This window comes from Helicoverpa zea, chromosome 17, assembly GCF_022581195.2.
Source record: "Helicoverpa zea isolate HzStark_Cry1AcR chromosome 17, ilHelZeax1.1, whole genome shotgun sequence".
NCBI lineage: Eukaryota > Metazoa > Arthropoda > Insecta > Lepidoptera > Noctuidae > Helicoverpa > Helicoverpa zea.
Genome location: NC_061468.1, coordinates 5,924,662 through 5,952,167, shown reverse-complemented (window position 1 = coordinate 5,952,167; position 27,506 = coordinate 5,924,662). Strand labels below are relative to the sequence as shown.

At 36.5% G+C, this 27,506-nt stretch overlaps 1 protein-coding gene and 1 long non-coding RNA gene across 2 annotated transcripts; both read right to left on the bottom strand.

The window, feature by feature from the left end:
* Positions 1-739: 739 nt before the first annotated feature.
* On the bottom strand, positions 740-10,820 carry LOC124638167. Its single transcript, XM_047175054.1, has 3 exons — positions 9,757-10,820; positions 9,443-9,576; positions 740-1,016 (listed from the first exon to the last, which is right to left on the bottom strand). Exons 1-3 carry the CDS (start codon positions 10,560-10,562, stop codon positions 838-840), a joined length of 1,119 nt encoding a protein of 372 aa, XP_047031010.1. The 5' UTR covers positions 10,563-10,820; the 3' UTR covers positions 740-837.
* An 11,682-nt stretch (positions 10,821-22,502) lies between these two features.
* LOC124638572 lies at positions 22,503-24,218 on the bottom strand. Its single transcript, XR_006985377.1, has 2 exons — positions 23,939-24,218; positions 22,503-23,593 (listed from the first exon to the last, which is right to left on the bottom strand). It is a non-coding gene; the product is annotated as an uncharacterized LOC124638572 (long non-coding RNA).
* Positions 24,219-27,506: the final 3,288 nt, after the last annotated feature.

Sequence of the window (27,506 nt, the reverse complement as noted above, 5' to 3'; positions counted from 1 at the left end):
TGAAGGAACGGATATCTTAGTCTACAACTGCCTGGTTAAGAATTGTCTTGGTGGGCTCTTTGATAACTATTGACAATACATATCTATCTAATTAAAACAGCTGGTAGGTAATTGATCGTATACAATTTACCTAGGAATAAGTAAGTACATAACAGGGTGGGAAATTTATTTTCGCGAACGTCAAAGCAATTTCGTATGATGTCCCCAGCTATATGGCAAGTAGACAAATATAGGTAGACTCTTACGTAGGCGTTCAGAACCACTAATTGGAAGTGCCTATCAGTAAATTAGTTCCTTAATCTAGATAATAACATTGTACTGTATTGAGTTGCCAAAATCCTTAGTACTTCGTATGTTTGCAAAGTGCTATCATATTTCAGCAGGAGTATTAACTCCGTTTGTCAAGCAATCCAATTTTCCGTCAATGCTATTAATTTGGAGAATGTATTTTCTTTTGTTTTATCCAATTTCTTACGAGAAAATCTACCTACTGAATCTATTTTAGGTAGGTACAGTCGACTTCAGGTCAGTGGTAACAATTTTATAGGAAAATCGTACTTATTACTATTAAGGTGCATGACAGTTACCACTGATGTGCAGTCTACCGTACAAGTAAGTAGGTAGGTATAATTAAGCGTGGTTTGCAGAAAAGTCCTCAAGACTTTTTATATCCCTTTTTAATTTCTTTCTTTAGGACAATCTACTAACATGATACAAAAATATAAATAAAAATACTCAATTTGTACTACGCTTAAGGTTTATTATTTTCTTTAGTCTACTTAAATATAGTACAAAATATTATATACACACGATTCTAAAAGGAACTGTAGAAAAATACTAAAACTTAAGTTTGAAGTCTTTAGACGCCGTCTTCGTGGGTTCCTTGGGCAACATGGTCTTACCGCCGGTTATGAGCATCTTGATGTACCGGCCCTGCTGGTCTGAAGGGAGCTTCACACCGAGAGCTTCACAGTTTCTTATAATCTCTGTACACCCGCGAATATCTCTGTTCCTTACTGTAACAAAAGAGAAAGAGTTATGTACTTTTTGTTTACGATGCTTAGACTAGACAGCTATCAAAACTGCCTAAGCTCATTCACCTCATAAAAATGGACATCACCCAAAAGTCGTTACCATTGTTATCATTCTATTATTGTCTAAGGCCGTCTAAGACCTATGTACCCCGCCTAGTGACCAAAGTACCACTATCTAAGGAATTGTCTCGCCAAATGTTATACCTAACATGTGTTGTAGGTATGATAAGGTCAACAAACAGATCAAGTAATTGTGAGTTCACGAGGGCACTTGATTAAGAGCAAACATTCAACATTATACGCAGTAGGTATACTTACTAATCTCTTGTATAAGTACCTACGTAGGTATGGTGTCATTCAATGCATTTAGTTCTTTGGTGCACTTTTTGTCTTGCAAAGAACACCAATTGAAATTCATAGCATCATGTACTTCTTAATCAAACTTTATTTTCTTATTTAATATAGGTAGGTACAGCTTTTTTTTTAACGACGTGAAAAATCATCAAATGACCCCTCCCGCTGTGGGTTAGCAGTAGTGAGGGAGTGTCAGACTCTTACTGACTAAAAACCGTCGTGTTCCGTCATAGGCCTTTTATGTACCAGGGCCGCGGACGCCGCGGTATCTCGTTCGAACAACTTGCAGCCCCGGCAGGCTAGGTAGGTACTGCTTGAATAAAGTTTTTTCTGTTATGTACAATAATTTTGATTTTCTGTCCATGTTTCGTATGCAGTATTTAGGTACTTTTTTACATATAAAAAGTTTTTTTTTCCTGTACCTATCAGATTTAATGTTCCGAGAATAAAAGATCCAATTAGTGCATATCTGTCAAAAATCGTAAACAATATCAATACAAATTCAGGAAATTCAGACAGGAAAATAATTATTCATTATTATTTTCATCTTGAACCATAATTATTATCGCGCAAAACACAAGGGATTTAGACAGACAACATAAATGCTAGGATGTTATACATATTATGTATAAAACTAGCTGTTGCCCGCAACTTCGTCTGCGTGGGCAATATAGAATAGTCAAAATACTACTTATCCCGTAGGTGCATTCTTTCACGTGACAGTATAATTATGATTAGCACTTAGCAGTCGCATAGATTCATTGATCAAGGTTGTGTTGTGGATGTGACCATTTATCTAAACAAAAGAAGTAAAGTTTGTGACGTTGTGAATATCTCTGGATCTAGTCAGCCAATTTGGAAAATTATTACGTATGGTGCGTAAGTAATTTTCACAGGAAACAGCTATAATCTATGTCTATCAGTGGCGAGGCGTCCTTATAAGCCGATTCCCATCGGCTTCCCTTTCGAATTTCAAGAAAGAAGCGTAGGTATAAGTTATAATATAGGTATAGGTATAATTAATATAATCATTTAAACCACACAATTTAAATATGTAGGTATAACAAAACGCCTACCACCGTAAAAAAATATCTATAAATTACTTGAAACATTTTGCTCCTACTAAACAAGCCGCGGCTTCCTCCTCCATACAAAACTACGCTTGCGTGACGTCATCCACGCCGCGCCGCGCGATGTTCGCGGCATATGGGCGAGCGGTAAGCCGGCTCACGGAGCGGCTTCCACCACGAGTGAACGAGAAAGAACGCGTCAAGAGTAGAGTAGCTATATCTGTCTACGCGCGAGTGACAGCGCTGAGCTCTCAAATATGTAAACAAACAAATCAGACAAATTCACTCTCATTGTTCTTATTTTGTTTTAGATAATACCATTAACAATTTGTTCTTTGTATTACTTAATTGAATTTATTAGTGTGTGTATCATTTGGAAATAACATAGTTCGTGTGTGTACAATATTTTATGTTAGTTTAAGTGTTTTAGTTACATTATGTCAACATAGATGGCGTTGTGCATTTTTATGCAAATCCTGAATCGCGGTGTTAAGATTCTCCGCGATTTAATGACCCTAGTTGGGATTGTTTTTTTTTTAATTCACCAAGTATATAATTTTGTTTAAGTAGTTGGCAGTATCATTACTCCCTACTAATCCCCGCGATCGCACTGTGTGACCTGGAACTCAGTACAAGTACAGTACTACAGTGTGTGTACCTATTGAAAATAGATTATATACCGACGTTGAATTGAGTTATTTGATACGTAGACAGTTGGCATCAGGTTTCTTTTTAGTGTACCTACTTTTAAAACTTAACTAGGATAGCATTTATCGCATTAGACTGTTTTCCGACAGATTATTTACTTTAGGAAGGAACTTATTTTTCAAGGTTAAGTTTTGAGAATAAAAACGTGTTATAAAACTCGGGCACGCCGCTCGGGTGAATTACCTACCAATATTACGTCTACATTAAAATTACTAACGTCCTGACGGATAAATACCTTCGATAAATATCAATGGCTAACAGGCCGTTGTAAATTAAATACTTAAAATGTATTGTTTCTAGTGCCAAGTTTTCTCAGATTCTAGTAGTTAATATACCTAACTAAAGATAATAAAGTTTTATAGATATTAATAATCTGCCGAATTCCTCGAGAAAACATGTTCAAACTATCAGTCTCTCAGTCAGTGCTAAAAGGTGGACTGAGAAATTACCTCCATCACCTCCCCCCCCAGTTTTTTTTTTGCTGCGGCTTCCCTATTTCATTAAACCACCCTTCGCCACTGATGTCTATATGCTTTGAGTCTGACAAAGCTGTCATTTGTACATTTTCTGCAGCTGCTGCGACTAATCAGAAGCCAGAAAGTCTGTCAGTCTTACCATGGATATCGTCTTGTGTAGTTGACTGGATTGAATATAGGTAGATAGGTAGTCGCTCCAAGCAAAATATTGGTACTCAAACAGATTCGGTGACTGGAAGCCAACACCAACATAGTTGGGGAATAGCTGGATGGATGATAAAATGAGTCATCATCATCAGCAGGCGCATAGGGTAGGATAGTTTCACTACTGGGGAGAAACACTTGTATGACGGGGATTTTCTGTGCACTTACTCACTATGGTAAGGCTGACCCCACTAGGGCATGCAATTCCGGTAAAATAAAAATTACCGGTAAAAATTCGGTAATAAAAATATTTTTACCGGTAAACCGGTAAAACGGTATTTTTTGTAATTTTAAAAATGTGATATTATAACAATAACATTGGGTAGTCTAAAAGCAAAAAAATAAATAAAAATACAGGGTATAAGGTGGTAACCATTTTTTGTGACGTGGGCCGTAACAAAAAAACATGTCAGTACCATCCGTACGCGATGTCGCCGACAATATGCAAGAGAAACGGCTGCGATAGCACGGACATGTAAAAAGGAGACAGCCTGAATACATCGCCAATGTTATGTACTCAATCTCGATATACCCGGTCAAAGGCGCACAGGCTGGCCGAAACTGTGGTGGTTGAGTGTCGTAATGAATGACATGAAAATCTGCGACCTCGAAGAGGAAGATGTCCTGGAAAGAACATCTGAATGAAATGGAAGAAGAAGATACGGAAAGCGGACCTCGTCACAAGACGGGATAAACGCTACGAATTACTGGGATTTTTTTTTTTCATTAAAGTAAATCCTAGGCATTTTCACCAGGGTCGGGGTAACTCTTTCGAACAATGTGTAAAGCTGCGTCTACGCTAGGAGAGCCGAGCACGAGCCGAACACAATTCGTCTAGTGTGGACCAACTTACAAGCCTCTAACGAGCGCGCTGCGAGCACTTCGTGCTCGGCTGCGTTCCGCCTGTTGTCAAAGGGATTTGCTAATAGTGATCGTTGTAGGTTCGTTGTGCGTCCACACTTGACGCCGCGAACGATGAAGCCGAGAACGGCTCCGCTTGTACTTCGCTCGTGCTCGGTTCGTCTAGCGTAGACCCGCCTTTACAACGCGCGAAGCCAACACAGGTCTGTTATCTATGCAGACGGAGGAACGATGAGCCACCCGAACTCACCGTCCACAGACCGACGCCTACGGTGGCCGGGTGTCGTCTCTCGACACTCAGCGCCCGTGGTGTCTGGTCCTCTACAGCGGTTGGGCTGAGAGGTGCGATCTCGCAGTCACTCCGCCGTCTCTTTCTCGAGCATGACTGCTTCCCAGAAGGAGGCGACGGCTTCCAATTCACTCAGGACCATGGCCTGAACCACGACTGGACGCGAGAGGTCGCCGCTGCTTATTGCCTCGACGACGATATGGCGGTACCCTTCCCAGGCAGTGCACATCTAGACTGTGTGCTCCACCGTGTCCTTAGAGCTGTCCGCATGGTGGTGAAGTAAAAGCCCTTGCTCAGCAAGATCATAGAGTAGGTAAAATAAGCATAAGCTACATTTTTACCTAATATGAGCTGACAGCTATGAGGGAAATCGGAATAACCGAATGAATAAAATTTGTTTAGATATTATAAAATAAAATGAGAATGAAGATTTGTATCTAACCTAGAGCTAGTTAAGGAGACACAAGTTTACTTTCCTAAAAAACAGCAACTTTAACACTCTTAGAATATGTAATGTATGCAATATTACATTATATTCAGGCTATATAATAAAGATTTGACGTTAAATGAACAATTGCTATATTTTATCACAAAAACGTAAAAACCGGTAAATTACCGGTAACATATTATTTTTACCGGTAATTTAAAAATCCCGAAAATGGGCGGTTTTACCGGTAAAACCGAAACCGGTAAACCGGTATTGCATGCCCTAGACCCCACATTAGGCGTGCGTGATCCTCGGGCGTGTGAGTAGCGCGGGCGTCGCGAGCGCGCTGCGTGAACGTCGCGTTTTGCTGCCCTGCGGCATGTGTGAAGAGTGCAAGCGACGCGCTCGCGGCGAGCACGCGGCGCTCGAGTTGCGTTCTTACCCCTTCGCCCGCTATCCCCGCCGCGCCGTCCGCTAAACGCCTTAGCAGTTAAACGTCAAGGAGAGCGGCGCGTGCGCGCCGCGAGCGCGCTGCAAGTGCCGCAGGGCAGCAAAACGCGACGCTCACGCAACGCGCTCGCGACGCATGCGCGGCGCCCGCGCTACTCACACGTGTGGTGGCCTAAGCCGGGACTCCACCGAAATGTTTGCATTAGTTCACGAATAGGCAAAATGTACGTATCTGTGCGAGTCCACTTCATGTGTTCGTACTTGAAACCTGCAGTTTTGCCAAGATTTTCAAAATGTACGCTCGCTATTTGCCATTTCTTGGTGGAGCCAGCAAATCAAAAGAAACATAAGTGTTGTATACTGTGCGTCACTACCGCACACCGGGAAAATTTCGCTCTTGCGGAGGACGTTTATATACCATATTTTGTGTCACACGTAAACAGGACGACAGTAAGTATCCACCGAAACACTTTCAAAGATCTGATGAACAAACAAATCAGACCTGACTTGGTCACCTGGGGCCAATCAGAGCTCTATGAAGCGATCATACGCTTTGGCTCCTACTGTTATTGTGGTTTCTGAAAATTTAATCACCTCATTCAACGATGAATGTAATTCTGATGGTTCTATTAAGAACACTTGCTTAGCGCAGAAGCTGACGTTAGCAGGTCAAGTCTTTTGACTTCTCGAATAGGATACCATTGGTTTTTGTGCAATGCACACCTGCAATGCATTCTGGATTAGGATAGGATATAGGTGGATAGGATTTGCAACAGAGAACAATTCTGTCTTTGTGATTAAATGACATCAAACGTAGTTTTATATAAAAGGTGTTTTTTAGGGTTTTTAGACTTGGCTCGGGTCTTACTGAGACTGTTCGTAATCGTGAACAGTGTATTTGCGATCAGAAGTTGAAAGTAAACATGTCTTTGGTATGCGGCGCGTAATTTGTACGTTTTCAGACGCATAAAGCATTTTACGTGTGTATGGTATTAAATCGAGAAAGCTCCCATTCTTATCTGCACTTTGTATCTGGGCTTGTTTTTAAAGCTACAGAATCCTACATTACCTACCTCACGCTTAGCAGCGCTTGCGAGAGATAGATCCTCATTTCTTCTAGGATTAAGTTTACATATTTTGCATCAGAAAAAATAATTAAGGTCTACTTAATACAACCCCAGCGGGGCCCAGCAGGGCCAAGGCCAGCCGGGGCTGCGGGTTGTTCGAAAGAGATACCGCGGCCCTGGTACACAAAAGGCCTATGACGGAACACGACGGTTTTTAGTCAGTAAGAGTCTGACACTCCCTCACCGCTGCTAACCCACAGCCGGAGGGGTCATTTGATGATTTTTGACGTCGGAAAAAAAGGTCTACTTAATACTACTCACTCAAAGTAATTTGTTTTAAGGTCACCACATTAGTGGAAGATAAGCTAAACTATGTTTATGAAAAAATCCTGATATGAACTCCATCTGTAACTTTAAATGATAATTAATTGTTCCACTAAAGTCATCATTTTTGACATTATGTTCAAAAAATAATTTAGATGGCACCGTTTTAAATTTGGCCGAGAACTATTTATTTTCCTTTCATCAAGGTAATAATATAGTTGGATTTTGATGTGGCACGGCAAACTGACAAACACTATTGAAATGTCTATCGAAAAATTACACTTCGTGTTAAAATATGGTGAATTACGGAAAATACACAACTCCATCTCTTGAAATAATAATCCTCTATAAAGAATGTATTGTCATTTACCACCTCGCTCCTTTGACAAATTGATGGTGTATTTTATTTACCACAGATGGAGCTACTTTAACCTTGGCTAAACAAAATTTTCATATTTTTTTTTTTCTTCCGAAGTTACTCATAAAGGTGTGATTTTCTGTGTAAAGATTAATAATAGGCCGATCAACTAATATAAGTACAACATTCAAATGTACAGTTTTGACAAATAGATTGTGTGTCGTAATATTTTACATCTTGAATTCACAAAATTAATCATATCTTTTGATAGAGTGAATCGATTTCGATGAAACAAAAACTAAGTAATACCCCAAGTTACGTAGAATTTTTGTATATAAGCATTGTCTGCATTTAATTCGTAGTTTTTACGTGAATCCCGAACAAACAAACAGATAAACAGACAAACAGACAAAAATGACAAAAATGATGGAAATGGGTTCTGTTAGTTATCCTTTAACATGCTGGCTATTTTTTTTGTCAATTTCTTCAATGTACAAAAATTACTTTTCTACAGATTTATTATATGTATAGATAATCCATGACTTAGACGTCAGGTCCTAGCCGTCATAAAATTTGAGGAGAGCTGTACCATTAAGTTAGTCCTAATATGATTAAAATTTTTGAATAGGTAGACAAAGCAACTCAAGATTGGTAGCCATCAAACATTAAATACTGTTCTACAATTAAATATAAAGTCCAACATTGTACCAGATTTATTACAACGTCGCTATAGAACGCCGGGATCACAGACCTGACATAAACTAGAACATGCTGATAGTGAATAAGTTTGCCTTTTAGATAATGTGTTGGAAAGTGACCTATTTCCATCTATCTATCTGCTGTGATGTCGTACTGACATTATCTTAGCTAATGTCTAGAGCTAAAAAGACCACCCTGGCTTTGGTAACTTATCATAAAAAACAAAACTTATAAATATCATGCATTCTCTAAAAGAGTTCTGTTTCTCATTCCCAGCCATAACGCTAGGATGCGGTGAAAGGGGTGAATTTTTGGAGGTGTTATCCAATTTAATTTGCAGTGTGAAAAGTGTCTTTTAATAAGCCTTATTTCAATAAATGAATTTGAATTTGACTTTTTGACAACTACTAAATATGGATACTTCAAACGTGCAGCGAGCGACTGTATGAAATCGGTGGATATCTAAGAGCACGTGCCGCTGCTACTTCGATCCAAAATAATTTCATAACTACATACAAATCAGTAGTTCAGCTGCGGCACGTGCGGTCGGCAGTTCCAGTCTGCAGCTCGATTTCAAAACGTACCTTATTAGAGGGGCATTTTGAAGAATAAACCCAATTGGTCAATAAAGGCTTAAATAGAAACTGCGACATAGAATGGCCTGAAGACTTATATGACGCATCAATGAAAAAGTATACGTCACACTTGTTGACAATCGAAAATAGCTTCTTTGCCAGGCCCCCAAAACATCGTAATTGCGTCGCATTTTTCTATATATTGTTGATAAACAACTTTCGTCATCTACCTTTTGCCAATATTGTTGATGTTGGCTTGTTGTCTAACCAGATACAGCTATTTGAGTCTGTCTAACCTGGTCAAACTTCCTTTGACAAAGGCTTTCTGGTTTCTAACTTGCAACATACTGCCTGTGTACAAATGACAGAAGGGGCCCGCAAACTGAATGCCTTTACAAATCATAAAGGAACTTTATGTGACATACTCCTTAGACTGACCGAGCCTAGCACTGCTTAACCTTATGATTGATTGACCTATACAGCTGTTACCCACCGCAACCTTTAAAATTACTGTCTATATTGCTCATAGAACATTTATCAACTTACACTTATAATTGAAAAATACTTGAAGAACGGCCACATACTCCTTCATCAAGTCATACTTGAGGAGCGTCTGCAACAGTCTGACAACTGCATCTTCATTGAAGTCTTTTAGTGCCATTATACTGAATGCTGTAGCTCTGGAAAGTAGAAACAGAAATATTTATGTAAACTTTATTTACATAAATTATCAACATATGAACTACTGTAACTATGTAATTATTTTTTTGTAATTGGGACTTTTACTAATTTAATTATTTTACATTCATCGTACTAGGTTTAATAATACCTAGGTGTAATATATAGGATTTGATACTTACTTGTCTGCTACAATATCCAGAAGGACATCAGACATCTCCAGAAGTTCATTACCCAACATCTGGTCAGAAAACCAGGAGCTTGCCCAACATATATGCCAGAAGCAGACCAGCGGGTAATGATCCGACCATTCTTCACTAAACTCCATCACATACTTCTTAAATATAACTAAAGACGCTTCCGATCTATTCAATACTGAGTCTTGTATTAATTCTCTAAATATTATCCTATAAAAACTCCTTAGACTAGTATATTTCTTATAGGAACTCTTTAGTATTGACAGCCCTTTTTCAGAGTTACCTTTGATACATTCCGCTTTTGCTAAATAATGTAAGAACTCTCCATTTGTTCTGTAGGACTTGGGATCAACTGTTGCACAATAATTTTGTAATACAGCTACCATCTGAGGTTTACCATTCATGCTGTAGTATCTAAAGAGCTTTTTAACTGTAGCATATGTGAGAAGTTTACGAAAATTCTGACATTTTACAACCAGTTCTTCAATCTCTTTGTGTTTGTTTTTAGTAAGTAGATCTGAAAATACATTCTCTAACTCTGTGCTGGTCAGGTTGGGTAGACTTCCAGCATCGTTGGCGGACGTGCAGTGCTGTAGTCTAGTCTCAGAAAAGTCACTGTTTTGATATTTTAATGACTTATGCCTTTCAAATATCTCGCTTGTAAATGCATCTAATGTAAATGTGGAGTAATAACCACAGCTTGGATTCAATCTCTGTAGCCTTTGAACGTTATTTATAAGTCGTACGTAATTTAGAAGCTGCTTTGTCACATGCAATCTTGTTATGTTCATTGTTTACCAGAAAGTGTCAAAAGAATCTCGATGACCTCTCCGAAAGTTAACCTGTGAGGTTCTATAAATAAATTTGTACTTATCTCGCTGTATTTTGTGGTTTTTGCTTCATTTTCTTGTTAGATCAGTCTTAATATTTATATAAAAAATAGATTACACTGGTAAAAATAGAAATTGAAATCGTAAACAGATAGGAGATAAGTTGACCGTGAATCGTGTATTGTTGCGTTTTGGTGACAGTGACAGCGGTCAATGACATTGACAATCACCAACAACTCATTTTAAAAAAGTTAAAAAAAAAAAACAATAATTTGATATATTTTTCATTTAAATAAAGCTATAATATATAACAACATTTTAAAGATTTTTCCTAACAATTAATATAGTTTTTCGTTTTAATTTGTTAATAATACTGCCATCTTGTGATAATATTTGAGACTGGCTTACTTGAAGTGCTGGTTTATACAAAGTAAATTTTGCTACTCGCCGACAGATGTCGCTATGTAATAAATATTCGTTTTCTTTTCTCAACTATGCTTTTGTTTTTTTTTATCATAATAAATATTGTTTTCATTCGATTCATATTAACTTTTTAAATTAACATTTACTTAAAAACGATTCTATTTGCAAACCTAAACCTAAAAATAAATTAGAAAGTAAATAAAAAATCACCTTTAGAAATAGGCCATTCAACCCTATCACCTATTTTTTTATCTATTGCTTATTTTGAATAGGTAAGTTGTGAGGTGCATACCTACTACTTGATATAAGTATCTAGTATTTTTTTTAATAGTCCCCGTAGTAGTAGTCATCATAGAAGCAGGTAGCTCTACCTACTTAAGTAGGTAGTGTATTTTTAAGTGTAAAAGCTTCATTCACACAATCGTTGATATCATTCCTTACTCACCTAGTTAGACTTTATTGATGACTTTGATTACAAAACAGACGGGAAAAAAAAGCAAAGCAACAATCGTGTTATATCTATCCATCGATATTCAATACGTGGAACGGATTACGAATTTTATCTTTCGAGATATCGTATGACGCTCTAGTTTTTTATTTTCCGAAATGATTGCCGACAATGATCGGTTGTCGATTAACATAGAGCTATTAGTCGTTAATGCCAAGTGCACAGCGGGGGTTTGAGGCAGACGCTAGTTCAAACTTACACGCCACGCTCCGTGTTTCGAAGCCAATTTTTTTGAGGCATAAATTAGTCGGCTATTTTGTTAACAGTGAGACACGTGCCTTATTAGATTGAAATGGCCTTACTACAAAAACTTTAACAAATGTTTTACACTTGTCTAAAAAAAATGTGTCTCCAAAATGAACCTTATGTCAACGTCATAATTTGACATTTTTTTAGACAAGTCTTAAACTGACGTTAAAAAGTTTTTGTGGTAAGACGGTAGATATTTACACTTTTGTAAAGTGACTTTAAAGACACTAAAACATTTTTTTTAATAGGCTGGCTTGGTTTAAGTACCTAAGGCATAGAGCATTTCTTAACTTTAGAATATTTTTCTAGGTAGGTACCTAGGTAGAATATTTGATAAAACATTGCCTAGGTACAAACAAAACTTGTAGAACAAGCTCTTATTGACAAGCTCTGCAACTAGCTAACAGAGATCATGATTAATTCACGTCAGTCCAATAATAAGCGTCATATCGATGTTAATTGGTTAGAAGTAATTGTGGTCTAATCTGTGCATCTCATTAATCTCAAATCGGTTGATATATCTCAGTTAACTTACGATTGATATCTTATTGAAACTCAATACACCTACGGTAGATAAGCTTTTTACATAAGTCACGATTGTAATACGTTCACCTTAAATAATCGAATGAGCATTGATCGATCGGTCTAAATATAGCACTTGCTTGAAGAATAGTAGCTGATAGGAACTTGCAGGTAAATACTACCTACTCTCTTCAAAAAACTAAGTACGACACGAAGCTTCATAAATATTAATAAATATATTATGGTACCTATGCATTTTTATATGCAAAGATATATTAGAGGAATCTAATTTTTCCTGCTCGAAAGCATTAAAAAGAACAGTCAACAAAATTCCGAAATGTAAATCTATAGACCTACCATTCGAAGAGTCAAATACGTAAGTCTTCTGGTTAAATTCTGAATCCCCAAAATTATTACAGTACCTACCTAGTAGTAGTATGCTGGGCACGGTTCGTCTGAAATAATTATTTTTAAAACACATATGTTTTAACGACACTAATTTTTTTAAAGTCTTACTAAGTCCACAATACAACCCAGTAAAAAAAAAAACATTCATGAACATTATATAAATACAATGACAACACTCACATGCAGGTAATATAGGCCGGCAATCACGTTCCTTGCAACACTGAACTAATCGTGCCATTAAACCTTACCTAGCACTAAAAAATAAAACCGCATACTACATGTACCATTTAGAGTCCCGCAAACTACAGACTAAATAGTCGGCCGACAGTTGACACGATAGTTGTCAATTTTTTTTTAAAGAAAATCTGGATTCCAATCAAAGCTTTCAGTCGGTGTCCGACCAACTAAATACCTGATCTTTGTAATATGCGTAGGTACCTACTAACTACCATTCATCTTCATACTACTTTGTCAGCCCAAACAAACTATCGGCTGACTAAAAGTTGGCAGTGTGTGGCTACTCTTAGATAAACACGAAATCACCCAATAAATAAAGTCGACTATATAGCTCGTGCATGTGGTAACAACACTCATAATTTATGACTTCTTCTTCTTCTTCTTTCTCCTGCCCTGTTCCCAAATATTACTTGGGGTCGGCGCAATATGTCATTTTCTTCCATTTTCCCCTGTCACTCGTCATACTGACACTCACTCCCTTCCTATTCATATCATCTTTCAGGCAATCCATCCATCTTTTCTTAGGTCTTCCTCTTCCTCTCCATCCATCTACATTCATACTTAGCACACACTTATGACTTCTCTATGGTAATTCAGAAAGGGGCGCGTACCACACTTATTTGGTCAATTAAACGTTTTATTAATAGGTTTTCGTTATTATTTTAATATTAAATTGCAGCTCCTAAGCGAATGTCAATAAATTATTCACACAGTATCTTTAAATTATTATAACTAGATTATAATTTGTGCAAACTTTGACGTTCGGACGACATCCCAAATCAGGCAATTTCCGAAGAATTGTGTTTAGGACAGTGGGCGGGGCACATTGCAAATGCACCTAATGGTTAATTGTAACGAGAAACGTAGTGTAGGCAGACCAGTACGAAATGTACCGATGACACAGTTCAGCTCTTGGGACTTGACCAGCAGTGGTCTTGGATCATACGATGCGAAAGAGAAAGTCCTGTTAGTTTGATTCGGAAGATCTTTTCTTCCTTCCAGATTAACTTTAGGTCACTTTAGAGGTCTCAGAAGGATTTTAATATAAGTTCGTTTTAGTTAGTTAAAGTCTGAGCTACTCCCACAGCGGGAAGGATACCTAACTTTTGATGATTTTCTAAAAAAAAGAGGTCACTTCGAGGTCTGTGTTAAATTAAGGAGCTGACGAAAAATAATAGAAGAGGAAAGAAAATCGGTTAAAAAAGAGATACCGAAGCGTTCTTGCATGAATTCATCTATTTTAATGCATTGCCAATGTATAATTACAGTGTAACTATGAAGTAAGTACACAAGTACTTTGACTAGATAACTTGGAAAGTTCAATTCTAAGGTCACGAGCCCGATATCTTTACTTCCGACGTCTATTTCATATATTTAGAACAGTTTTATGAATATCCGCTTGCCATAATATTATTACGTAAGTAAACTGATGTATTTTCAGATTATAGTGTAAACAGAACATTTTTGAAGGTGTTGCTGATATGCGATCGGAATTAGGAAAAAATATAGTGTAATCACTGAAAGTTAACTGACTGGTTAAAGGCAGTGTGATAGAAGAACGTAATCTGATTGTCAGTTGCACAAGCAATTACCAAACGATACGGCAAAACTTCATACAAGCTATAGGAATGCGGCAAAAGTGTTAGCTGATGCAGCAAAAGATAATAAACCTGCAGGAACTCCCCTCAAATGAGATGTAGAAATTGCGAATTAACACCTCAGTGCTGGGTGCTAAATCGTAACAAAACAGGTTTTATCGATCTTATTACTCCACAAAATGTCCTTCGTAAACACGAGGCACTACCGTTAGGTAATATTAATTGCACTTCCACCCACAGACGTGCCGGAGTCACTAGTCACCGTCAACTAAGAGACAATTAGTCATATTAAAATGGGATTAACACTTTCTTGGCGTCACTAATATCTGCTTAGTCGTCGCCGAAGATTAACGTAACCAGTTCTGTTAGAACCGTGAAGTCTGTCGAGATTAAGAAAGAATTAGCAGAAGATGCATCTTTTAGAGGTCTTGTTATGATGGTTTTTATTCTTCGTAGTGTTACAATTAACCCGACCCGCAGTCGGTAAACCCACAGTTTAATCGAATGAGTTATGCTTCGTTTCTCCCAGAATGCAGTTATCATTGTTAACAAGGGTTTTCGAGAGCATTTTGTTAATGGAAATGTTTGGCGTCAGCACCCCTCCATTATGTTGTATCGGCGTTAAAAGTCTAAATTGTCCGTTACGAATTGCTTGGTGTTTGTGAAACAATGCGAGAAATTATGGAGATTACGTGAACGGTGGCTGTTGGTGCGTACATTGAACAACTTGATTATTATGATAGTTATGGTAGATAAAGTAGGGCAAAAGAGTGGACCTGACAATCAAATTATAGAACTTTAACAAATAAATAAAACAAAGTTGGGAAATGACAATATGTTAACAAATGCTCATCGATTTTGAAGTATTGGGTACCTACTTAGATGTTTATATTTTTTTTTATAAAGTCATGTTTCTATAACAAAGAGTTTTAAGAAAAACAATAGGTGTCTCAAATCCAGACCCTAAAGTTCAAAAGTGAGTTCGTCTTGAATCTAGAATCTACGAAATAATACTTCCAAAAGATAAAACCCAAGAGAACTTTAATACGTACCAGGAAGAACCATCAACAACATACTCACTCACTTCAGACCTCGTAACATAATACATTTCTAATTCACTTAGTCGAATCAAGCCTTAAATTAAGTTACCCGAGATAAGGCGGCAGGCAGTATCACCATGAAATATAACGTTGTTACAATTTGATACTCGAGTCATGGCTGTATATCAGTAGCTAGTTCCTTTTGTTGATCATTATCTTCATCTACCAAAAGGATTTCTTGATGATTTCATTAATAAATATTATTGGGATGGACGTATTGTGTTTCTTTAGTGATTCGTGCTTTTGTTTTTGGTGGTACACTAATTTGATTGATGTTCGTTTGTTTGTCGTTTTGATTAGTGATGTAGAGTATGCGGTGAAAGTCTAATATCGGTTTGTAAAGGTAGGTACTTGTCCTTATTGGTACTTATGGCAGGTTTATTTGTATTTGTAAGTATTTAACCCGATTTATCCAACCAGGAAGTTTAACCATGGGTGTCCTTAGGTGTTATGAGATCCTATACCTAGATTTTTTCCTTCATCATGTATTGTATCTTTAGTTTTTAATGTAGCATAGAAATAGCAAAGTGTTTAGAAGTTCAATAGACGTTAATTTTAGCAGTCTACTTCAATTTTACAATGTGTACACAACTAACGCTACACGGGTGTATTTACTTTATCTATTTGGTTTTCTTTTATCGCTAAATTATGGTTCACTCGTTAAATTGAACTGTTAAACGTATAAAGATTTTTTTGAATCCTCTAGTTACGTGTGAAGAATAAAAGTTTGTAAACAGTAATTTCCGGTCTTTATTTACATAATCATCCTTTACGTCAGTGTGAAGGTTTGTCTCTTTGTACTTAGTATTATCTTCTACCCATTCATAAATTGTCCACTATTGCTGAATTGTACCTGGTATCTTTATTGTTTTTGGATATGAATCCTACTTAAATTGGTGCTGAGATCTTAGGTTTCATAATAATTCCTGATCAACAATCTTCACGTACTTATTCAGTAGGTTGGAACAAGAATTATTACACAACACTGGTAACCCTATTGAATATCCAGTACATTAAACCTATTGAAATCGACACCGAGTCCAACAATCGATCATTTACCACCTCAAAACATTACGCATAATCACTAAAGATAGAAATACCGACCATTTATCTACTAGACAACTATTAAGGCTGCCTGTCACAACTCTTTACCCACAATGGCTTGTCGATGTAATCGGAAAGGCTGAATATATCGATTAAAGATCGTATAGTCGATGGTACCCTTATTGTACTGTCTTCACCCCTATCATTGGAAACTGCTAAACTATGCCGCGCTGGAGATTGAACAAAAGGTTCTGTTACATCGTTGTCCACGGCGACATTATCCTATCTAGAGATTGTATTCAGATAAGCGTATCGGTCTTGCTTTATTTAATATCGATCAAGTTTATATTGGAATATATTTGAGTGGTGACTAGTTCGCCCACGTGGTTAGGTTTAGTGTTTGTAACAACTTTCTTTTAGGAGTTATGAAGAGAATTTATCATAGCGTGCTCACGTAGGCACAAGACAAAAAGATGACACGCCCTCGCAGTCATCATTCTTTACACACCAAAAATGTAACTGTGACTTATGATAAGTTTCAAATAACTAATGTCAGTGACCGACAATATTTTATGCAAATTAACTACACAACATTCGGTCTTATCTGATTTTGCAATCGGCTTATTTAAACTTCCTTCTTCCTCTTTGATCTTTTCGGTAGCTTTTGAAGCAAGAATTGCTTATACAGACGTAATATTGTTATTAAATGGTAGCTAGTTTGCATAAAAGATAATATTAATTTGTAGATTAAACAGTTATCACTGATTCTTCCTTAAATTGTGAATCCAAAAGTTCAAAATTGAATTCAATACTCCTAAGCCCGTATTTCTTTCCTGTTTTACGCAAACCTTGTGCGTAACGTTTTATCAAGATTGAAACCACGAGAAATAGGAAGTTAGTGATAAATATAATAAGTCTTCCTATATTTTTACTGAAAAATCTTCCCCTATATACATTCCCATACTGCACACACTCACTAAGAAATAAAGGAATTTCAATACCATCCTCACAGGACGGCCGACCCGCCTGCAGCGAGTATTTCCTAGCCCCGACACCTAATACCGTGCACAGATGATTTGTACGATTACCCGATGCTATCTGACTGATTGTCGTGTGTCTGACGTGTGTCTGCTAGCCATCCACTATCGGGACTGAGATCGAAACGGGACTCTTTGAGTGGGCTTGTTAGGTTATGATTTTGCAAATTGTGTTACCTACGTGATTAGTTTATTCAATGGGTATTAGTTATTATTTAGTTCAATGTCTGAAACTAATTTCAAAAAAATTAAGGAGTAGTTCGACAGTTCTTTTAACCGACTTAAGACCAAAGGCTTTAAACTTCAAAAGATACTGAAAAAACATTGGTTTTTCAAGTCAAATCTATTCAGTAGTCTTCAAGTACCTATAATAACAAAGTCCAATAAAATGATAGCTGTTTTGTGTACAGAAATGTTCTAAAACTAAATCGTTCATGTTGTTCTTTTGTTAAATCAAAATGGCTGACAGGTGAGAGTTATCACGCGTTAATGGATACCAATCTATTTTATAATATGATGGCTATTTAAAATAACACATACGTCTTTTAATAAACGGGCGGTAATAAACTTTCATTTTCAACGATATGTTGTGAAGTAAATTACGACTGTAGATAAGTAGGTATAGGTAGTGTAACGGTAGCGGTAAATATAATCGGGTCTGTTTTCGTTCCTTTGTTGGTTCTATTTTAGCAGGCAGTTAGATCAAGCTTTTGACAACTTATACTCCTCATTGGACTTAGGTTCATTCAGTGTATAATGATAGTATACTGTGCTGTATCTTGCCCGATCCCAGTACCGTAAGGACAACTGTGATAACATAATGTAAGGTACGCTACATTATGTTAAATTATTGTTTTTAATTATTCTTTTCATTCCCATGCCTAGTTTAAGTTTTAATTAGCGAATAGAAAAGATTTATACTCAGGCAGTAGTTAGTTTACTAGCTGATTATAAATCAAATCTGTCGCCTGTATTTAAGGCACCAGTAAATATTCACATTTCCGACCTTGGGCACTGGGGCATCTGGGCACTTTATCTTTAAACGTACCTAATTACTTAATAATAAATCTGTTTATCTGGTCATAAATCTTTTTCGTTTTTATATAACACAATGTGTGATCTTTTTTTCTTTATTAGTTTGATAACTGAATAGCCCCATTTTAGACGTAAATTATACTCAAAGGACAATTTCATGTTGATAAAATTAATTCGAATTTATTTTTGCCTTATAAAATGTGACCTGATCACTGCTTGACCATTATGAACTTAATTCATCACGTAATAAGGTTGATTGTTGTGTGGGAAAGAGTTATAGTGATGTACCAATAAATCTTCTGACGATGTTACTATAGAATCCCGGAAGTCCAGATGGTGACTTTTGTGTGATTTCAATGAATTTCGGACAATCGCTCAGAGAGTATTAATGAACTTTTGTTGAATACACTTTTACTTTGGACAGCTCTATTTTGACTTCTGTCACTAGAGTAAAAATTATTGTTACTGACCGGTTATTTATTAGTTTGCTTAAATGGTACCGTTTTGTATTTTAATGGTAGATTTTTTGAAATGAAGTGTCAAGCTCATAAATTGTAAATTGCACCCATTCGAGAACGTCACGAAAGAGAAGGTAGCAATTACATATCTCTTGTATACCTAATGTAATAAATGCTATTAGGCATTATAATTTTATTGCCTCAAAATCTTGTTTCTTAAGCTCGTAGATATTTTTCTAGAATTAAAAATATTATTAAAACAATATTTCTATTATTTTTTTTTATTTTCCCATCTTGTTTCCCATTCCATATTTATTCCCACCTTGTCACCTCACTAGTCATATCTGTCGTTCGGAATGTCCAACATTGTGTTGATCCACGTCTGAGAGGTCAAACCGCGGCGCTGCGGTCGCGATGTATCGCCCGAGCTAATAATAGACTGGAATGAGGCGAGAGGAATCAACCAATTGATTGGAAATCTGCGAAAATATTTATTTGTTTATTTTTAGGTTTTCGTCTCAAGGGAACTATTCCCGCATCCTGATAAAAAGTAGCTTATAGTTATCGGCACGGATAATGAGCACTCGGCGGAAGAGTGGGATCGCTTTGCGCACTGTACATTTAAGGCAATGAACCAATAAATCACTTCTGCGCAGGTGAAGGTCAGGGCTCAATATCCTTGCCGATGATTATACCTCCGACTCCCGAGTAGATGCCTACCTGCAAACAACAAATAAACAAACGTTGGAATGAGTACTTAGGCATTTTTGGTGTTTGGAATACACTTTGAGAATGTAGAAGAGGCTTTCTTAATTCACCATGACAGGTTGTAGCCTCCGATAAATTAACAGAACTGTCACCTATTCTGCCAAGCAAGAAGTTGGCAGTAACATCGTGTATTAACCCAAAATAAGTAGAGTCATGACAATTCCCGTGATGATTGTTTGCTCACTTTTTTCAGTACACACCAGAAATAAACGAACAATTAATACAAAGTTCATCAAACCCTGAACGGCATACAAGGTAGATAATAGTTCATATTAATTCCATGTAATAAGTAGTCAGAAACATCTTGATTTATTGACTAAATGAATTACGACCAACCACAAAATATCAGCTTGAAGTGAGTACTCATAAAAATCTGCCTAATTATTTTTAATTACTGGAATACCGTGTCTCATTTATATTCATCTATTGAAACAAAGTTTGGCCAACAGAACAGGAATGGAAGTGTTGCCATATTGCCAATTAAGCGAATCAGTGTTCCGATCATCGTCGCAAATAGAATTTCTCAAATGTAAGTAGATAGCATTAGAATCAACGCTCATTGTTAGCATTAAGTATTATTGATTAGTTGACCTGCATCTCCAGGAAATTTCTTCCCGTAGGTATCAGAATAGAATGTGACCTAGGTAGCTACTAATCCAGTATACATTTTATTAGTTAGAGAATTTTAGCTTTTCACATGTTCCTTTCTCGTTAACCCTATTGAAGAACTCTGCCTTACTGACTCTGAGTGATTATTTCCTCAATAGTTCCTTAACTCTCTCTCAAATGAAGTTATAATAACAAAAGAACATAGCAGCGCTACTTACACACAGCTACCATAAAAGTTTTCTTCACACATTTTTACTACCTCAGAAGTTTGCAAACACAACACAATCGAGTTATAAAGCTCTTAGATTTCTCCAAGCGTGCAAACTTTATGAAAAGGGCCGTTAGTTCTCTAGATTAGCGGCATATAAGACGAACAGTATTTCACCATGATTTGGTTAGCACCTCTTCTGGATCCGTCGCAAAGGCGCCGATCGCATAAACTGCTAAAGAAAACAGACCGCCCACAGACTTGCAAATACATTGCTATTAAAATGACGCTCGCTAACTGTTTGTTTTGAACCGATACTAAAATTTTATTGACAGTCCTTGAGAACTTTATGCGATTGATGATAGGAATCCGTAATTGATTCTTCAATAAAACCTAGATGACAGTATGTTTATTTGTCTTTTATTGCCCAAATCTGCGTTAAGTCAAGGCCCGTCAATGTAATGTATACAGGAAAATAATGCAGTGTCTTTAGATATACATCCTTTAAGTGCAATTTTATGCACCCGACACCCAATATAGCATGAAGCAGTAGCCATTAATTCACCATATCAAACGATTGTGACTGCAACCGTCAGCTTTGTTTATGACGCGGCGCAATCAAAGACATCGATAAGATACGAGATCGTGTAGTTAAATTAACTTAATTAATCGATTTCCACTCTAAATGAGATTACATTGAGAACTGTGGCATATTGTTTCACAATGATCGAGCCTTATCGATCACTATCTGAGAATTCGCATTGATTCTCGATATAAGAGATGTATTCACTGATGTCGGTTTTATCAAAGAAAAGATCGGAGGTCGTTAATTAATTGCTGAAACTGTTCGTGCATTAAAGAGTGACGTTGTGAGCAAAAGTTGGAAACTTAAACGGGCTTTATTTCTCTCTATGTTAATTCACTGTTTCGGTTTTGGGTATACCGAAAGTTTGTGATACAGTAAGTTGAGATAACCTATTGTATACTTATTATAACGGAATGCGAGATATTTTATAGCTTTGGCTGCATTTTCGTTGTTCACATTCACTTTACCACATGGATATATTGTAAGGGTAACCCTTAGACACAGACTGTAATTGTACTTTTAGATTTTCACCTTAACATGCTTACATATATTATTTTTATTACTTTGACCATTATTACCGAATTATGAACGCTGCATGCACTATCAAATATTCCGACAATTCATAGTGTACTCATTAAAGAGCCGACAGTTTATGCAAATGTTAGAACACCATTAAACGAATAACACGGCCATTTGTTACGGGTGTTTCGCGTAGTTCGTGCAAATTCTGTGATATTTAGAAATTTCAAATTATTGTCAAATAACTTTGTTTTTTTTTCTAATATCGTCAAAATATAGGTAATCCTTCAACTTTGTGTAGTTTCTACCTTCCTTTGATAGAAAACAATGGAATTACAATTATGTTAACTTTTCGGAGTGAGATGGTAATGAGAACTTCAACGATGGTAATGATTTTGTTTAGTTTCCAGAGGAAAATCGAGAAGTTAAGGTTATGAAAATGAAAAAAATCGACTGATATAAACTTGGATAAGAAAGATTTATTTTTATATTCAATAAACTAAATAAAGAAATTAAAATTAGACTTCTAAATGATCGGATACTATTGATAAGGGTATTTTTCTTGTCTTTTTTAATTTTTTACTTATTTTTCTACACAATAATCATAATCTTTGAGAATAATGAGACAAAAATCAGAAGCTTTTATTTTTCTTCTATAAGCTAAGAATTAGTATAATATGGAAAAGCGTTAGGGCCAGGTGGAATACGAGTGAAAGTGTGGAAGGTATTAAAGATGGATGGATGGAAATGGCTGACTTTATTCTTCAATAAGTGTTTGCAAGAGGAAACAATACCAGACGAGTGGTGCAATAGTTTTTTTAAGAACAAGGGTGAATCTGAGTGTTGGCCACTGAAAAAGGGGGATGAGAAGACAGTACATGTAGCAGAAATGAGAAAGTTGAGATGGATGTGTGGTGTGACAAGAATTGATATAAGTGAGGAATGGTTACATTAGAGGAAGTCTGAAAGTAGCGCCAGTTACAGAAAAGATGAGAAGTAAGAAGGTTGTCATGGTATGGGCATGTAATGAGGAGAGATGATACGCATGCAACATAGTATGTGCTAGGTATAAATGTAGATGGATGGAGAAGAAGAGGAGGACCTAAGAAAAGATGGATAAATTGTCTGACAGATGACACAAAAAAGCAGAAGACATATTGCGCCGACCCCAAATAAAATTGGGAATAGGGCAAGATAACCTAAGAATCAGACTACAAAACTAAAATTAGACTTCTCGCAATGTAATTATATACTTTTAAAAAAATATTTCGAAAATATGATATCAAAAACGAATGAATTAAAATAACTCAAAGTATTAGAAAATATGTTCATCGGAATCATCATCACAAAAATTTTGAATTTCTCTCTTTGCGTATACTCCTTCTACATTTTCTTTGGTATCATGCTCTGGTTCGCTATTGGACATGATAAATTTCCCTAAATCGGTCTGAAAATTTTTGTCAACGGGTTCCTTTATATCAACATAAAATTTTCTGTTTTCCCAATCAGTCACATTAATATCAGATAATTTTTTGACTTTCGGTGACTGCGGCCCTTTCGAACACTGATCTTCTTTATACTTTTCAGGACCTGCCTTAATTGCTGCATATTTTTTTTTCTTTTGAAGTCTATCGTGCTCTCGTTTGTGTTTAGTTTTTCTCGGCATTCTTAATTCTTGGTCCTCTGCGAAAATAAATACCTTACACGTAAGTAGATTCACAAGTTTATCAAAAGTAATTTATAATGTAATTAAAATTACTTATAATTATATTAAAAACAAAAATGAAGCACAAATCGCAATTAAAGTATTTATAGATTCTAAATACCATCGTTTTAATCTCATTACCATCGCTAAAAAAAACGAAGGTAAACGAAGGTGGTGAGGAAGAAGGTAATGAGGTTTCAATCCTTTTTTCAATTTATATCATAGGATATCAAACTTACGGAAATCTTAAATACTTTAGTAATCGAAGGTTATTATTAGAATCTATAATTAGTAACATAATAAACTAAGTCATAAATACCTACTTAATTATGGCAACGATAGGAGAGAGAACAATTCCAGAATAATCACCTCCTGCGCAACTTTACACGAACATATTTTATTATCACAAGCATGCGTGCACCTGCTGAGACGTTTACTGGCCGACTGAGGGATGTGCGCGGGGTGTGTTGTCGGTGTATCAACGTTAAGGGCAATACGCAGAGTATAATTCATAGATCCGTCCAACCCGATGGTAATGACAAAAAAAAAATGAGAAACATTTATGAAATAAAAAAAATATAAAATTGCGGAGCTAGCTTTGTTTATGGAGATGAAAAAGTTGTACTTTTTAATGTAGTTTTTTAGTACGGTTACTTATTCATAATTAATAATGATACTTTTGAATAAAATACAAGTATATCTAGGACGATAGCATATGGACACCGAAGGAAATGAGAATTAATTATGTTTTTAATTTATATTTTGTTAATTAGGTTACTTTCATCAGTAAACATTACATGCATAGAAGCCTAACTTTATAACTTTTGATTTCCTGTATAAAAAACATAGGTATTCAGTTAGTAAATTAAGCTTTTTAGGCTGGACGCGTAATATGCACGAAAAAAAAGAATCACCCTTACATGCACATCCTTATAATTTTAACCTCATGACTTGGAGAGCCACACACTACAAACTTTTAGTCGGCCGATAGTTTGCTTACACTACAAAATCTAAGAAAGTGAATGGTAGTACACATATTACAATGATCTGATACTTGGCCGATATCAAAACGACTAAAAACTTTGATTGAAATAAAAAAAATCACTGAAAACTTGTCTTCAACTGACATTTAAAATACTCTTTAAATTTTTTTTTTTACAAACATCTGGTCAACTGTCGAGCCGACTATTTAGTCGTCGGTCTGCGAGTACTCTTACTCTAGGAATATTCTCAAGCCACACGTTAGCTCTGTCAACGGGCCGACTTCGACGGGCTCGTAAAATATTATTTTAAAACATATCTAAGTTTCTTAGACAATGAACAATGTGCACGACCGCCCCAAGCTAGGAGAAACAATGGCTTGCCCTTAACTTTCATACGATTGAGTTAGATCTAGCAACGGGACAATTTATGCAAATATCTAGATTTTGTTGTACCTATAGACTTTCGTTGATTTAAGAGGCGTGGCTGTAAGCTATCTTCGATTGCTATCCTCATTCTAAGACGTGTTATATCAGTCATTGTTCTTTTTAAAACAATGTTTCGTGTATATGCACTTATGTATGTTCAATTTATAGTTGGGATTTACCTATTATATTTGCACATACGTTAAGTTTACTAACAAATAAATACCATTACGGATCTTTTCTTCACCTAAAAATACTTCTAGGTGAAATATGACCTGCTACTCCGCTTTTACTAGTCCCAGACCGATTTTATCCGTAAAATATGTACACATATTTATATTTTCAGCCAGAACGTGAGCACTATAACAAAAGGAACTCATTTATAATTATAAAACTAGCATATAGAAACTTAACATAGAGACGGAGATCTGTTTATGCACCAAAAACATCCTCGGAGCGACTGCGGCTTTGGTTTAGCTTTGTAACTTAACTAACGGGTGTATTCGTGACTTAACTTCAAACATTTGTATCAAGTTTTGTCTAATTGTGGTGAAGTTATGGGTAGTCTGAAAGGTTGGCTCTGGTTTTAACTGATTTCATCAACACTCAAAATTGTTTTTAAGCTCTCTGTATAAAAAAATATAAGTTATAGGTACATCTATAAGCCTTTAAAGTTTACCCAAAAAGAATTAGTTATAAAGTGGTCTAAAAACCGTCTTCGTTTGTGCATCAAAAAAATGCAATCTTTCAGTAAAACAAATTAAAATAGAGACTCTTGAGCGTCTATCCTACATATTTTCTTGTGCTAAATTAGGTATTCAAAACAGAGCATTTTCCTACAATTTATTATTTACACTTCACTAGTGCTTTTGGACCGAATTTTTAGCTCATCTTTCACAAATCCTACGCGCAAACGAAAATAAAGCGGTCGCAACGCTGACCATGTTTACAAGCGCCATGGCCGACCTTCGTATTCATCTCTCCAACATATTGCAACCTTTACACCCCGCGGTATAACTGCACACAACTCATTCCCTTGCATTCCTTATGGTAACGTTATAATTTGTGTAACTAGCAGTCTTTTTGCTATTTTGTTGCCGAAACTTGGTATTTTTGAAACATGTAGAGAAATGAGTGAGTTGGTAAAACATTTTATTTGAAACGAGACTTCACGAGTTTTTGATACTTAATTTATTGAATAGTTTATGGGTTGTGTCTATATCGTGGACAGTGAAGGCTTCCTGTGTAAAGAATATTTTCTTTCAATTTTTCAGGGGAAATAATTCAGGACATCTTTAGGGTACATGCGAAAGGAGATAATGTTTATTTTGTTTTTTTTTTTTTTTTTTTTTTCAATTACTGTATAGGCAGTGCCGTAACTAGGGCGGTGCCAGCGGTGCCCAGGCATAGGGCGCAGACCCTGGAGGGGCGCAGAAATGACCAGACCAGTATCTAGTTTTGTTTCATGCATGGTAGTTAGTAGGTACATTCTGTTTTATTGCGAATATGGTGTAGACGCGCCCTCTGTACTATCTATATCTATATGGCATTTTTCAAGCGATCTTGAAACAACAACACTTGTAAAGGTGGTTTTATATTTGTCTGATGTGTCGTGACGTGACGCGTCAGAACGGTATCGGTTTCATACATTTAGTACTAGCTGGTGCCCGCGACTTCGTCTGCGCAGGATTAGTATTTCGAACAATATGTTTATAAATTGTAGCCAGTAGCGGCTTTAGGGTAGGGTGCGGTTGGGCGACGGCCCAGGGCGCCGGACATAAGGGGCGCCGCAGGCGCCCCCAACCAATCCTTGATCAGAATTTTACTCCTATTTTTGTTTTAATTTTCATCAAAGATCGCAGCTTACAAGAACTGTATCCAAATGTATGGATAGCATCAGGGCCGCCTTAACCTATGGTGCATGGTGTGCGAATAACCCGGGCGCCGCGGGCTCAGGGGCGCCGCGGTACGCTCCTGGACCAAGAAATTTCAATTAAATTAATGTATTGTCAATGCCGGGCGCGTTAGATACACTACTTTTATGTCCCAAAACTCAAAAATGTTCGCGCTCGCTTCGCTCGCGGTTTCTTTGCACCTACGTTTTTTTCACATATAGCTACTTTGAATTTAATGTCCCAATACTCAAAAAAATTCGCGCTCCCTTCGCTCGCGGCTTCTTCACTTCACAGTCGCCTTTTATTATATATGTTAAGGACTTTTAGTAATCCAAATCTCAAAAAAGCTTTTTCGGGCTTGCTTCACTTTATAGTTGTTTTTATTTTTCAACATTTTTTTGTCTACCCTAGCAAAAAGGTAGCGTCGTTTTTAAGTCCTTTTATTAATTAGAAAGTAACTTCTAGTTTCTATTTATGGTACTACTTTAAGTCCCAAAATTTTAATTCATAGGCGCCAACACCAACAAAGAGTTATCTACGTTTGGGCAACATTTTAAGTCATTTTTGTTTTGAGTTCTAAAATATAACAA